Consider the following 15,916-nt stretch of genomic DNA (forward strand, 5'->3'; position numbering starts at 1 on the left):
GATAACGTAAATATATTCAAATGTAATACTATAGTGCGAAATGCACAAAGTATCTCGTAAAGTTTAACATTAACAAGGCCTAATAATTTTTATGTGTTAATACTGCGTGAGCAAGCAGTCATATACAGTTTGTTTGCAAATCTTAAATAATGGTGCGAAGGTTCCGCACCGTTGTCGTCACGTTGTCTGCCCATGCACATTCATTACTACTTATTTAGCGATTGGACACTTAAACGAGTCGGTTATCCGTCCGCGCTTCATCGATCGTTACGGAACACGCGACCACTCGGTTAATCCTTAAGCACGAAAGCTCGTTTATCTTTATCGGTGTTTCTGAGTCTCAGATGCCGGGAGCACTTTTGTGTAAGAAGATTACCTTTGTCGGGAAAGGTGGGAAATCTTTCTCTCGCCGTTAATACTTGCTGACCCGCCTTTCGATACGTTATTTTTGTAAACATATTTCTTCTATATATTTTTTTATGCATTGTTGGATGGGTACGTAAATATGTAACGTTATATAAAAAAACTTATAAAAAGAAATAGAAATAATATTCAATAAATATATTCAATAAATATGTACTAACAGAACGGAAAATTTTTTGTTATCATCTCTTTTCGTATAATAATATTTTAAAAATATTTTTAATGTCAAATTTTATATTTTTATTAATATTATTAGTATTAATATTGATATAATTTTATTATTTATATTTTATTATTACTATTAATATTATTAGTACATATACATAGGTATATTAACTAACAATAAGGCAAAAATTTTATACGTCATCATGTGTTATCATTTTACTTTAAATTCTCGATCTGTTTTCTACATATAAAAATATCTGCATTGCAGCTTACGCGATTAAGATGAAGGGAACAAGGTTCGTTATCTTTCATTATCGCGTATATCTTCCCCCGCGTTGATCACATTAGTCAACCAGACGAAACCAGGTTAAGGTCCGTCAATGTGGATCAATGTTTTCGTGCTCACTTTCGGCTGACGTGCACAGAATGACGAAACTGCAATTAATGCTGAGTAATCTCGCTGTATTAAAATGTAAAAAAAAAAAACGATAGCTACTTTTTTTGAACGATCAGCACCGCCCTTGTCGTACGATGTATATAGCGATTATTCATCCCTTTCTGAACACCAAGAACTTGACATAAGAATGATGGATGGACTAATATCACCGAAAAGGACATATCGTCGTTCCCCGATAATAATTCAGACATTTTTATTCTTCCCACGTAACACGGTAACACGTAACATGCTTCCGAAAAATGATCTCGTAAATAAATTTATAGATGTCTCAGAGAATCTAGAAATATAGACCAAATATGTTGGGAGTCAAACTAAAAAGAATGATTTTTTTTTAATATAAAAACGTATTATTTTTCATTCACGATTAGAATAATTGAGGCGTTTTAATAATTTCAGATTAAATATAAAATTAAAGATTATTTTTAGTATCAATCCCAAAATTCTATCTGAACATATGTGACGTCACTGATATATGTTATTTCATTTAGGAACGTTGCAGGATTCGCCATTTCTGAGAAAATCAAGCCGAACATCGCAAGTGAGAAACAAGCAACAGATAAGCAATCGTACGTCTTCTAATACCGTCCATATTGTCTCTCTGAGTCAGCTATTGTTGTTCTGTACAATGTCGCTATACTTAACGCTGTGATTACTGTTGTATCGTAGATAAACTACTAAACATCATTTTAAGATAATCTAAAATATTGAGCCAATGTGTATCTATCTATCATTACGTAATGCTATCGGATGTCAGGTTTATCTGAATTACAATGCACATTGTGCGCATTTGTATATGCGTAATAATGCCATTGTAATCTGAGTAAATATAGCATTGCCATTATGATTCGCGAGTAAATTGTGAGTAAAATTGTCAGTAACAAGTAACTGATGATTTAACAATTATTAGTTTATAAATTATGGAAATGTGATAAACATGTGGAAATACATCGCATTACGGTGTTGACTACAGTGATTTTATCGTACATATCACGAGTTAAATCTATGTAGATTTAATGTCTGCTAATTAAATTTACATTTATCTTTGTTTCGATCGGAAACTGGAGACTAATATTCACTATTACTCGTTTTCTAAAATTTTACGCTCCGAGATAAGCGTAATTTTAAGCGTAATTATGTTATGTGGTCTCAATAAATAAAGAAAAAGTGGAAATCATTGAAATTTTAACACTGAATCGCCGTTTTTTAATTTAATTTTATCTTTTATCTCTTAAAAAATTTTTGTAAAGTTATTCAAATTTCCGACTAATTAAATTTACATGATTAATCCGAAACTCAAATTTCACTCAAAGTAATGGATGTGTATGATCTATTTCAGATGGATCGTTAACGTTTCAATTTTATTTTAAATTTGTATGCATCTTATCACATGTATATTTCTTAAACATTCATTACCTCAAATAAAATAAAAAATAACTTGACTCACCACTTTATGATGCGCAGCAGCGGAGTTTGTGATCTGCAAAATACAAATATATTTGCGTTATAGCGTTCAAGTAATAATTATAGCGTTCAATAAATATAAAAAAAAAAAATTATTACGTGGATTAAATTTATCATTTATCTCGCAGTAAAGATAGCTAACAAAGTAGCGATAAAAGATAGATAACAATCTATTTCCTTTAATGTAAAATTTACAAATAAAAGATCTGATGCTCGCGTAAATTAAACACGTCAAGAGTATTTTCCGTATATAACAAATATCAGATATCTTCTAAAAAAATAATCAAAAATATTTTACGTTACATGATGGTGCAAAGTGACGCGCCGAACGCAACAGACGGTGGCAATCGCGGAGATAAAAACGATTAATTCGTCGGGTAATAAAACAAATAAATAATCATCGAGTAAACTCACCCATCATCGCTCCGCCGTCGCCCGATGCCGTCCCGGGCCTCCGCCTCCTCTCCTCCTCCACTCCTCCTCCTCTCCTCCTTCGTCGTCGCGGCTCTTTCATGGCACTCACTCGCTAAAAGGGTTAACTGCGATTAATGCACGTGTGTATGCGTTAATCCCCGTAACACAACGATCGCGCGGTGCTTTGCACGGTAGCGATCGCAATGATCGCATGCGACGAGCACTCTCTCGCGTCACGGGGACCGAAGAACGAAGGCGAAAGAACAATCGCGACGGTACGAGACTGCGATACGTTCGGCATCCGCAAAGTGTCGCAGATTAGAACAGCGAATCAATCGAATCGCGAGCGGCGGAGCGGTTTCAAAAATTATCGCGACCAACTTCACGTCGTCGCCGGTCGCCGCACTTGTTGCTCCCGATTGCACGTTCGTGCGTTTTCCGCTCCTCGAGTAAGAAACAGTTCGTTCGCGTTTCGGAGCAACACACACACCGACACACATCACACGCACATTGTCTTTCTCTCTCTTTCTCTCTCTCTCTTTCCTGCGTGTTGCGATGCGAGCGAATAAGAATTGGAGTTAAAGTCGAAGGTAAGACACTCGCCATGTTGGTCATACGTCGCTTCGCCGAGTGTCCCGACAAATCTCCGTCGAATAAACGTCGCGAGATACGGTACGCGTCTCATCGATATCGCCGATGGTTAAGAACGTCGAATCGCGCCACGCGACCGACGAGTATCGAAACAAAGAAGCCAATTACAATTCCACTTACTGAAAACGTAAAACCACTTTGCGACGTTTGATTCTGCGTCGATCCTTTCTCGCTCCACTCGCTCCACCAGCTACACGACAGTCCACGACCAGTGATACCAAAATCAGCCAAAACGGAGCCGCGGGCGGCGCTGGCGCGGGCCGCGGCTTTTCGGCGGCACGAGTGGTGGGGGTAGGGTGACTAGGGCTAGTCACTAGGCACGCCGCGCGACGCGCGCGCTCACTCCATCGCCACCACTCGTGTCGCCGAGAAGCCGTAGCTCCATATGCTGGCATTATACTGAGAACGCGACGCCTCGTCTTCGTCGATAATCAATTCCGAAAAATCGGTCTCGGTAACTTCACTCCGATCCGAGGTACGACACGATGAGTCGAATCAACGGCCAAATTAATGGATCGCGATTCGAAATTACACAATTCGGTAGGTATAGGATATTCACACGGTCCGCGGATAATATATATTAATACCGCGAAGCACATGTGATTACACATTACGAACAAACGGTCGATTTCTGTCTCATTCAAATTAACAGAATCACTCGATTGAGTGACTCGCGCAGATATTACCGTCCAATCGGAAACGAATAGCCATTTACGTTTAGTATTCGAGCCAAGTCGACCATATATCGAAAGCGAGAGACGCGGAGGGCGACGCAAATATACGGAATATAAATATACACGAGTCTCGTTGAGGAAACGATTGCCCACACCCGTTAAGTATCGCGAGAAGTGGCAATTTTTTAACCCTGTTGCGTTGATCTCGCGTTTGAACGTGCGAACGAGCCCGCTCCAAGCACTCTAACCGATGGTCCAATGAGAATTTGTTTTCGAAAAAGAAATTTTCTCATTGGACCGTCGGCTGCGTTCCGACATACGATTGATTGTAGAACCGGACTAAAGCCCATTCTACAATAGCCGTAAAGTATGCATTAAGACGTAAGCAGTAAGCTATTGACTAATGGGATTTTTACAATCCAAGAATGATCGACTGTAGTTGGTCAATTTTTACTGTTTACGTCTTAAAACATACTTTTACGGCTATTGTAGAATGGGCTTAAAGCCCGGTCTACATAGACCGCAGTTCGCAAAACGCAAGACACACGCACAGTCTACATGTCAATCTAACCTCTATACACAGAGAAATTAGATTGATATGTAGACTGTGCGTGTGTCTTACGTTTTGCGAACTGCGGCCTATGTAGACCGGGCTTAAAGACGAGCGTCGCTGTCGTCGCTTTGGCGCGAGCGCGGAATCGCGCGGTTTTTTCGCGGAGATGCGTCGCGTTTCGAGATGTGTCGCGTTCGCGATGGCTCGCGAATTCGTAGGGGACGTAGGGTAACCGGTAAGTAATAATGGGGCCATGACGTACGCGGCTGCCTGCTCGAGTCTCGCCCTCGCCGCGCGAATGCCGCGAATAACGGCTACGGTAACCTTGCGTGGGCGTCGGCCGGCGCGGCGTCACGTCGGGTAGCGCGCGGTAAACAATTCTCGGAAAATAAAGTCGCGCGCGGCCGAGTCGTCGTCGTCGCTAGAAGAACGTTCGACGCGGTGTGAACCGGCGCACTTACTCTTCCTGAATCCCGGATCCCGGATCCCGGATCCCGGATCCCGGAATGCTCCGAAACTTAACTCGCTCCGATCCCGCGGTCAGTTTGATGGTTAGATTACTTGCCGTACATTAATATTAGACTAGTTAGACGATCGACTTGTTACAGTTGTTACTGGAAGCTGGCCGTATTGCGCTCCGACAGAAGGCAGGAACTACAATATATTATAATTAAAGAAGAAGAAGAAAAAGACGATCGACTTGTGTCGATTATTATAGGACTTCAAGAACCTAAAGGCTCGTTGCGAGAAAATGCCGTTTTGCACCTCGTGTATAAACTGACGTGCTCTTAATTTGCAACGTTTCTCACGTTGCATTTTCGAAAACGTTATTGCGGAGAGACACGCGCTGGCTTCGGTCGCGAGAGAGAGAGAGAGAGAAAGAGAGAGAGGGGGGCTCTTCTATTCCGTGGAATTTATCCCTTTGACGCAAACGTTGTTCGAGCTGATGAATTTTTACTGAGGCTTCCTACCGCCGCAAAAGCCGGGGGACTACGCCTCCCGCATCATTCTACGAGTTACCTTGAGTCTCCGCGAAGATGGAAAAGGTGCCCGATAAAAACAGGCTACAACGTGAAGCATTACTCCTGATTTCTCCCGAAAAAATACCTCCGGAGTAAAAGAGGAAAAATATCAAGGAGCCGAGCGCGACGAGAGATAAAGGAGTTCGAACAGCGGAAAGGAATTTCAACGTCAGCCGGAGTGAAAGGAAGAAGACTATTACTACTGATAGCGATGATCGGAGTAGTAACAAGTGAATGTGACGCGGACGGGCAAAAAAGACGAAGGCGAAGGGAAAAGAAGAGAATGCGCAAGGTGGAGAAGTGTGCCAACTTCGCTTTTTGAAATATTCGAATCCTAAGTCCATCAAGAAGAGTGATTGGATACGATGTCAGCGAAACGGCGAGCGGTATCGCGAGGTCTTCTATAGGTGAGTGTGAAAAAGCTTCGTACGTGATAAATGCATGTAAGTAACGTGGGAATTAAAAAGGAAAACGATAGTCGTGTGAGCCGTTTTAATTTTGAAGTGTAAATGGGCGAATTATAGCGACACATGCAACGAAATGTGAAAAAGGTAGCGTGTCGTGAAAAATATGGCGTGAAAATAAACGAACGTGTATCTCAGTTGACCATTTTATTTTAATGGTTTGTTTTAATAGAGACAAATATGCAGAAAGAAATCGATCGATCGCAGCTTTCGGCGATGGACGTCCTATCGTTACGAAACGATCATTTACCGTGTAAACAGTTATATCGATGTTATTTCAACGTCTGCTCGAATATTCGAATATTCGTAACTCTTTTTCGTACATTACGACACTTGTGTAACTGTAATACTACGTCAGTGTTTTTCATGAAGTATATTTTTAGTTCTCACGTTAAGAAAGAATTAATAATATTATATATTACATAATTTTGACGAATCTATAACGTATTATGGACGCTACAGAATGCGTTATAAAATCAAATAAAATAACCTGATAAACACGTTTACATCATTTTGCAATAAATCAATATTACAATGTATTTAACAAATTAATTCATAATGTTTTAAGTAATTTAACAATCTGGTATACCTACGGTATATAAAATACGGTATATAATGTAACAAAACACGATGTTTTATTAATGTTTCTGTACATTCTTTTATATAAAGAATTCTAATACATTTTATAACATATCATAAAAATTTTCTCTTTTTTTTATTTCGAAGAATTAAATAATTATGATAAAATATACTCATCTAACTTAACGATAAATTCCTAAAATAAAATGTACTCAATACATTTTATCTAGAATAAATTTATATTTTTTAATTATAACAATCAATCGGTAGATTTGATATTCTATAAAATAATTATGAATTAGTTTGTGCGTACGATACCGATTCTTCGCGCGCCGACCACACGTTTATTAAATACGTGGGAAGGGATGGGGATTACGCGTGGCGGGTTAAAAGGTAGGCTCGGTCGTAACGTCTATTCATCCCGATTCATTGTCAGCCAGGCGAGCGAGCGCGGGGTGCGCTCTGCCGCTAAAGTATGTCGCACTTTCAAAGTATAAGCACGCACGTTCAAAAGCTGCATAGAGATCGAATGTGCGGCGTACGTTAGACGCGTGCTCTCCGAGCGAGCGAGAATAGCAAATACATAATAGTGATACGCGCCACGTTACTCATATACGCGCGATAACATGTAACATGTAACGCGCTGAAATACTGTAACACGACGCCCTAACTAAATTCTATCTCTTTATCATATTTCATTACAACGGCGCATTCGTCGCATGTTGCGCATTAGAGACGATATTACGATTTAATTACAATACAGGTATCGATGCTGTCCTTTTATTACATCTCGTAACGGTATATTACGGTGTATGCTGTAACGTTCAGTTGATATCTTGAAATGGATCTTTTAATCGATATAGTTTGCTACAATTCCGCTAGGAAAATAGAAGTTATAATGAGTCACGTTAACCGTTGGACGCGTTATTTCTTAGTGAATTTTGCAAAAACTTGAAACGTACGTATTAGTAAAAGAATTATTTTAGGTTCCACAAAAATAGTTCTAAAATATCTCTATATTATCGAGTATCGTAATCACAAGTAAATGCTCCAAAATTTTCATTACTATATTTTAAATAATTGTTCGAGATTACGATCGCTAAAAATAGCGATTGTTTCATAGCAGGCACCACGACATTTTTATCGATCTTCTTTTCAACATTTTATATATCATAACGAAACTTGAGTTGTTCTCGGACCTGCTCCGGCGATCGATGGTTTGAAAGCTTGTTGATTTTAAACGTAATCAAACAGGACGAAACCGCTATCTCGCAATACTAGCGGTACATCATGAACTTTGTTAGTCGTAATGATTCCGAGAAGCCAACAATTCTATTGTCTCTACTCGCTGTTGCCAGGGGCTCGGAGTCTCTGGTATATTCGTTGCGAGTATAAAAAACTCCGGAACTTCCTCTTACGTTGATTAGTCGTTGTTAGTCATTACCTACTTTCGATCGCGAGCGGTCTAAATTACAGTGAACGAAAATGTAACTAAACGAATTCAATGCGGAACACTCGCAATTCGGTCTACCTCTAAATTCTATAAACCTCGTATAAAGTTTTCTTTTTCTCTTTTGTATATTTTGGCTGTATAATAAAGTGACGCGCCACGTTTGAAATATTTGCGTCAGTTCCCACGTTATCTCCATCTTCCTTCTTCACGTCGCATCGTGAACAACAATATACAAATAAAATAATAAAAATATTACTTAACAATCTCACGTTCTAATGCTTAATTCTAACAGGCATTCTACTAAATTAGTAATTTTAATCAATACGATTATTTATTGTTTCAGATGCAGATACGGATGCACTTTCTGCGGATTTGCCACCTGCAGTACCGGAGGATCCGGTTCGGGCCAAGCAGGACCGGCTCGAAGGTAGATTTTATGTTTATTTTTAACATTTTGCATTAGAAATTTAGTAGTTTTAAATATGTTCTTTTTACAATCCAATCAATGTAAAATTTAATATTTAATATGTGAAATATGTATTAAAAATTCTAAATAAAGCATATACATATATACAAATATATAAAATAATAGATATTTCTTAATTCTTATAATATATTTTATATAAATAATACTTTATATACATATAAAAGTTATATTTGATTATTGTAAAAGAAAACTTTAACATTGTTTATTATAAATTTGTTTAATTTATATCTAATCGGTCATATTATGTTTTTGTTTCAGAACCGGATGCAGAGACGTGGCCGGTCCTGGATAGGCGATATCGGTGAGTAAAATTTAGGGTATTGGTGATGGTTTTTCCCGTCGAAATTGCTATTTCTGAAATCAGTGCGATTCACATTTTGCGTTAGATTTTTGCATGTACGAGAATTTCTTTATAAGAAACGTCGAGCGGAAAAGGGATATAAGTCATATTTCTCACATTTTTCAAGCAGAAAATTCATAAAATAGAGATACTTATAATAGAACTACTTTATTGTAACACTTTTATCGATTTAATTTATAACAGCTATTATATAATTGAATAAATAACTTGATACAATATAGCAGTTTTTTTAACGATTGCTTTGTGTGTGTACTTTTTTACTTAAAATTAAATAATTACGTATAAAGACTTCTAAATAAAATTTGATAATTGTTAAATTTTATAATACAGAATGTGTGCGTGCATATATATTTTCTTTCTCTAAAATATCTGGTTAAGCTTTACCAGTGACGTTATATCACTATTCTTTATCATCGTCGACTTATAACATTTATCCGTTCTCGATGGTTCAGTTTTTAGTATAAAGTTTTTTGCCGTCGATATCGACGCTTGAACTTTGTAAGCTTGAAAATAATCATGTGAATTATAAATCGTGGTTATTTTGCACGTCCCAATAGGACACAATTTTTGGTTCTCTATTTTTCTGTTTATTTTGTTATTGTTAATTTTCTGTCAGCTTCGCGTGCGAAAAATCATTAAATCCACGGATATTGGAAAACATTTTACGGAAATTCTAATTATATTAGACTTTGCTTCTTTTAGTTTTATGCTTTCAGTTTTTTCCGTTTTCTGATCTATATTTTTTATCATAAATCTTTTATCGGAAATAGAAATAGAGGCTTTACAAAATTAAGTTTGTACAAAATGTCTCAGTTTTCGTGTAATTATTTTATTGATTATTAATATTAGCCGTTTTTATTAATATTAGCAATTGGAAAATTGATAACATTTTCATTTAATTAACTTCACGAAAAGAATTCAACGATAACGTTAAAAATTTAGCGACATCAATTTTATTTGCAAATTATTTCACATAAACGGAGTAATTAGCATTTTCTACTAACAATCGTTATAATTGTTAGATTGTTAGACTGTTAGGCTGTTTCCTTTTATGCATTATTTACTTCGACATTGCAATTGCTGTTAAACGATATTCGCAAAAGATTTGCGAAATTGAATTCTGCGTTATAGGCAATGCGATCTTCTCAAGAATATTATGAAACGAGGTGATCTGTGCAAGAATATTGCTAAGCAATAAAATTTAAATGAAATTTAAACTATATTAAAAGAAACCGCAAATTCTTCATTTTTCGATAAATACTCTTTAAACTTAATTTATAAATACTTTATAATAGATTTATCATTTATGATAGATATTATCATTAAAACTATTCGTAAAATGTTGCGTCATACATATTACGTAAATGAGTTTGCAAATTAATATAGATTTCTCGTGTAAATGCACTGTGAGTGAAATGAAGTGATCTGAGAAGTAAAGTTCACTGCAGTCTTCTAGAATTAACTCTCTCTTTAAGATTTACACGCTTTATTTTATGATAAATTCTCGCGTTAATTATTATATATATCCGTGAATAATGAATTATAAAATTAGTTGAAATTGCAATTTTGTGAATTTCGCGTCGCGAGTGGTTTATATAAAGTGCAATCAACGAGGGACGACACAGGAAGGCTCTCGAACCACTTGGGTACTATTGCAGTGGAAGATGCATCGGTGGACGTCGAGGGACGTCGCGAAATGATGAGTTTAAATTATAAATTTTACATTAACCTGTTGTTTTAACTATATTTTTATGCACTTTGTTGCGGTTTATGTATACATATTATTTTCATAATTTCGCATAATTAAACATATTATCAGAAAAAATTTACGTCAATTATTTAAAATATAATAATTTAATTATAAAAAATAATAATGATTTAATAAGCATTTTCTTCGCAATAATTGCATAATTAATTGCGTCCTTTTTAAAAATTAATTCAATACTTGAAATTTTATCGAACAATATATCTGGTCTATTTTCTGAACACTTAAAAATTGCAATCTCTAATTTAATATTTTATAGAATTATTTCCCAAGCACAAGTTATCAAGAGAAATTTTTAATGAGCTATAGACTAAAGAGATATGGGGATGAAAGTGACCAAGACGTATTAATTACATACCGCTAACTTTTATGCTGTTATTAGCCTGTTTTTATTATCAAATGATTAAATATTAGAAAAGCTTTTTTATCGTTCTTACAAAATAATAATTTTTTTCTCTCTCTCTCTCTCTCTCTCTCTCTCTCTCTTCATCTATTTATATTTAATAATCAAAATATTCGTGAAATATATAATACATACGGATATATTTAAATACTTACTTATACTTAAGTACTTAAATATTTATACTATATAATATTAAATATAAATTTTGTAATTCTATAAATATAAGAGAATTTTATTTCTTGCAATATTATTCGTTTACCTATATATTGATATATATAAGACAAAAAAGAGAGTGCAAAATGTAGTTAAAAAGAACAGGTTATACTGCATGCGTAGTAATCGCTTGTAATAATCGCACTGATTTCCAACAGAAGAAATCATGAACTGTCAAATTTATTATTTTATATTTTGCGCGTCGCGTCGTTTCACTTATTATTAAAAAGTATATTTCTACATATTTGGTTCGCAAATGCAATCCAAGTATGTAAAATTAACTTTCTTGTATTTCCTATATTTTGTCTAATATTTTTTATTATTACAATTTATGTTATTGTTGTATTCTATGAAATTTGTATGTATATTTAATATTTATGAAACGTTTATGTTTATGTAGCAGTTATGTACATTTATGAAATTTTTATACATTTCTTTGCAAGTTAATATTTTTATGTATTTACATACACATATATAAAAATTTACTATTTACAGATTTATATTCGCGGCATTTTGTTTTTATGTATCTCTTTATGCAATTTTTGCTATTCTATTATTATAGCTATTCAATAATCCTGTTCTTCGATATCCAATGTAGAAATATTCCTAGGCAATAATCAAGCGCTGAAACACAGTTATAAATACTATATGGTATAAATAAGATATAAATACGTTATAAATAAAACGTTATAATACGCAAATTTGAAATTATTAAAATTAAATGAAATAATTAAAACTAAATTAAAAGAAAGGAAGCTATTTTGAATAAATAATCGAATATTTATAAAATAATCAAAGATCTATAAATACAAATCTTTTTTTAGTTACTTTTTTAGTTACGCTATCAAAAAACAAAAGTTATATATGACGATTTTATTAATTAATACAAATACGTAAATTTAAAATTTTACTAAAAATTTTAAAATTCCCCAAAAATTGAAGTATATATGCTTCGATAAAAATTTTATAAATAAACATTTGTGCGGAAAAACATATATATATATATATATTTAAAATACAAAAAATGGTAATTTTCAAAAAGATTTCGTAAAACGTAACAATCTTTATATCCATCGAATAACTATAATATTCGTTTCTCTGATCAAGTGATTGAACTCTATCCGCATATACCTAATATCGTTCTCACCTGAAGACCGTGCGCGGCCGATCTCATCGAATCTTTGATAATCCGCGCTCAATTTTGGCAGGCGAACGTGCACGGAGGCTCGGATGGCTGTGCCAAGATTCGCAGGGCAGAATGTAAGGAAGCCGAGTCTCCGATGCCGCAGGAATTCCAATTTCTTCTCGATTTCTTGGACCACTTTAACGAGTCTCTCGTATACCGCCGCCCGAGGTTACCATCTCGTTCCATCGATATCAAACGCATGTGATCCTCCTCGTTGCACCAGACAAGGAAAGTTTTCTTCTCGTTAAAAAATATCCCCGGGTACCTGGAGGAAAGAATACGGCGCGATACAAGCACGGTAGTTTTATATGCCTTGAACTTTCAACCGGGAAGCCGTTCTCCTTTAATCGCGAAAGGTCTTCTATTACATCCCGTTGTCTTAAGTATTTTTGTGTGATAGTTTTCGTTGTTATTGTGTGTGTGTATGTGTATGTGTGTACTTATAAATATTACACTAAGTTTCTTGTAGTACGGCAGAAATAATGGATAGGTCGCAAGGAAGCAATTCCGTTTAACCTTTAACCAAAATCGTCGTATTTTGAGTCAAGGGACATTATATTGCGTGTTCAGAAAGTTGGAAAGTTGCCTCGCCCACTTACATTTTAATTTGAATCATTTTTTCGTTTATAATCACGTGAAATGCTCGAAGCGTGGCATAAACTTTATCACGAAACAAGTATGTCTTAAAGATAAACTTGCTTTCGCTTAAATCTCACTTCGCACGATCTTGCAAGCTCTTACTTAAGTCTGGCAGTTTTATTAATAAATTGTAAGTACTATTAAATTCAGTTACAAAAGTAAAATCGTGGCGAATATCGAAATTAAATGAAGCCCAAGGTCAAGATTAGCTTCGAAATAAGCGCTTTTTAAATTAATCTAGCGATAAGGTAATATCTCATAAAGTACATGATACGAAAAGTCTAATATTCGAATGAGCATAAGCCGAGAGCGCGATGCACTTTAATCTATTAGTGTATTCAAAGGCTAGTCCGTATTGATTCAACCGGTCGGGCGAATCTCTTTATTAAAAGGAAAAACGGATCCGACTATGATTCTGATTATCCGTGAGTAACAAGCAGGCAGCGCGGTAATCTCCATCGAATGCACGCAACAAATGGAAAAAGAAATGCAGCGAGATATGCAATAGATAGACGAATCAAACAAAGCACGCAATTAAATTTGTCCTATGGCGAATCATATTTCTGCACATTGCACATTTAATTAATATTAGCAGCAATGTCAAATGAGGGGAGCAAGGGGAAAATCCAACAGAGTTATGATGTTAATTAAGTATAACTGCATATGCGCCCTGCGTAAACGCGGGAAAGGGCGCGCCGAGATCCTTTGTTTGGCAGGCGGTAAAAAATGAAACGTTTTTTTTTAATTGACGTGATAATTTGTTTTATCTTCCATTTAAAACCTTTTCAACGTAACCTGGATTATTCCATTGTGTACATTTTAAAAATCTGTCCGCTAAATGACGAAAAAAAGAACCGGCTGGGGAAAATAGCCGAAAACTCTTTTGTGTCTCGTTTTTCATAATAACGAATTAATGATTCAAAACACACCGTGTGCATTTCGCGAGGGCGCGTGTAATCTGGAGCGGTTCATAAAAAAGGGAAGAAAAAAGAATTCAACAAAACATTCGGTTCTCTTAGAAAACTCTCAAGCACTGTACGCCACACCCTTCTAAGCTCCGTAACACTAAGCTCCATAATACCTTCTAACCCTTTTAACTCCCTAATCCTAGAGGCGAAGGGATCTTCGAGACCTCATCGTGACGAAAATCATTAATGCAAATTTATTTAATCAGCTGTTTGCCGCTCTTGTACCGCGTAACATATATATGTAAGATATTATGCCGTAGAACACATTGTTTACACGAACATCATGGGGGATTTGTAACTTAAATTATTATTTAAAGTGAGGTATGATAAGACGTGGATATAAAAATCCTTATTACGAAGCTGCTTAAAAATGCATGTTGCGGTTTGCGGGTCGGAACTCGGAACATTTGCCGACACACGCGCGCGTAATCGTTTTGCTTATTCCCGTACAGAACTTGCTTTAATCTTAGTAAAGTTTTGGTTTAATCTTCGTTTCAACATAAATCCTCGATTTGGGGTGTATGGCTTACTGAGGGATTAATGTTTTCGAGTAGGCTGAAGGAACTTAAGACATTGTAATTGAATGTTTTAACGAAAGTAACTACGGTTGGATCGAAGTTCGACCCCGTATAATATTAGTCGTCGAAGTTGGCTGTTAGCGTGCAGTTAAGATAAATGGAATACATTTGCAACACCGTCCGATTTCTACTATAAATAAGATGCGAGGTGTTAGATAATTTTAGTTTATCTGTGGAAATGTAATTTAGTGCTGAATTATGTACACATAATTCGAAACTAATTTCAAACGTAGGCGAATAAGAAAATATAACGCTATTAATATTAGTTGTATATTACATTGGGAGATTTACCCGTTGGCCAAAACCTAATAATGTTCGCTGCTTTTAGAAATCTGTCGCCTTCCTTGAACGGGAAATGATCATTCAGTAATTATTGCCGGATCTGTTTGTCTAATGCTCCAAGCGTGTAATAGGTCCCTTTGAGCTCGTCCTTTAACGAGGTTAAAGCTTCCTGTATCCAGAGGTACAGGATAATCGTGTTATAAAAGCTATCTTGTAGCTTCACTCTTACGGCAGCTTTAATTCTCTTTCGCCACGGCACTAAGCGATACAAAACTAATTGCAGAAATCATTTTCTTGGGATAAATCGCGCGCGCTTTCTACCAATGGCGGATTTAGTACTTCAGAAGCCTTAAATGCGACGATCCCTGCTTTGTTCAGCTTTATATCAGTTCGATAGACAGAGCAAGAATTTATTTACACGTTCTTATGGAATGAATAAGATTTCACAAATTTCTCTATCGAACGTTCGTTTTTATTAGAAATTACAAAGAAGATAAATTATTATTAACTCGCACAACGATTTGAGAAACAGCTAAAGCTCTGAGAATCCGTTTAACTCGCTCATAAGTCCTCCACTGTCTTCCATTTTCTACTTTAGCTCGCGGTAATGAATCTCGCTCATGGCAGGATTGAATGGATAACAGGATAACCCTTGATCGACCTTACGCAATCCGCATCAAGATCATGTGCTTTCTTCTTGGATAAAGATTACTCAGTT

At 35.8% G+C, this 15,916-nt stretch overlaps 1 protein-coding gene across 1 annotated transcript; it reads right to left on the reverse strand.

The window, feature by feature from the left end:
* Positions 1–2,485: 2,485 nt before the first annotated feature.
* On the reverse strand, positions 2,486–12,917 carry LOC112457327 (arginine kinase-like). The gene is given in 4 exon segments (XM_025020307.1): positions 2,486–2,522; positions 2,921–3,032; positions 12,693–12,888; positions 12,891–12,917. Coding segments are annotated over 4 exon segments (372 nt in total).
* Between the last annotated feature and the right edge of the window lie 2,999 nt (positions 12,918–15,916).

This window comes from Temnothorax curvispinosus, unplaced genomic scaffold (assembly GCF_003070985.1).
Source record: "Temnothorax curvispinosus isolate PA1 unplaced genomic scaffold, ASM307098v1 QBEX01007734.1, whole genome shotgun sequence".
Taxonomy (NCBI): domain Eukaryota; kingdom Metazoa; phylum Arthropoda; class Insecta; order Hymenoptera; family Formicidae; genus Temnothorax; species Temnothorax curvispinosus.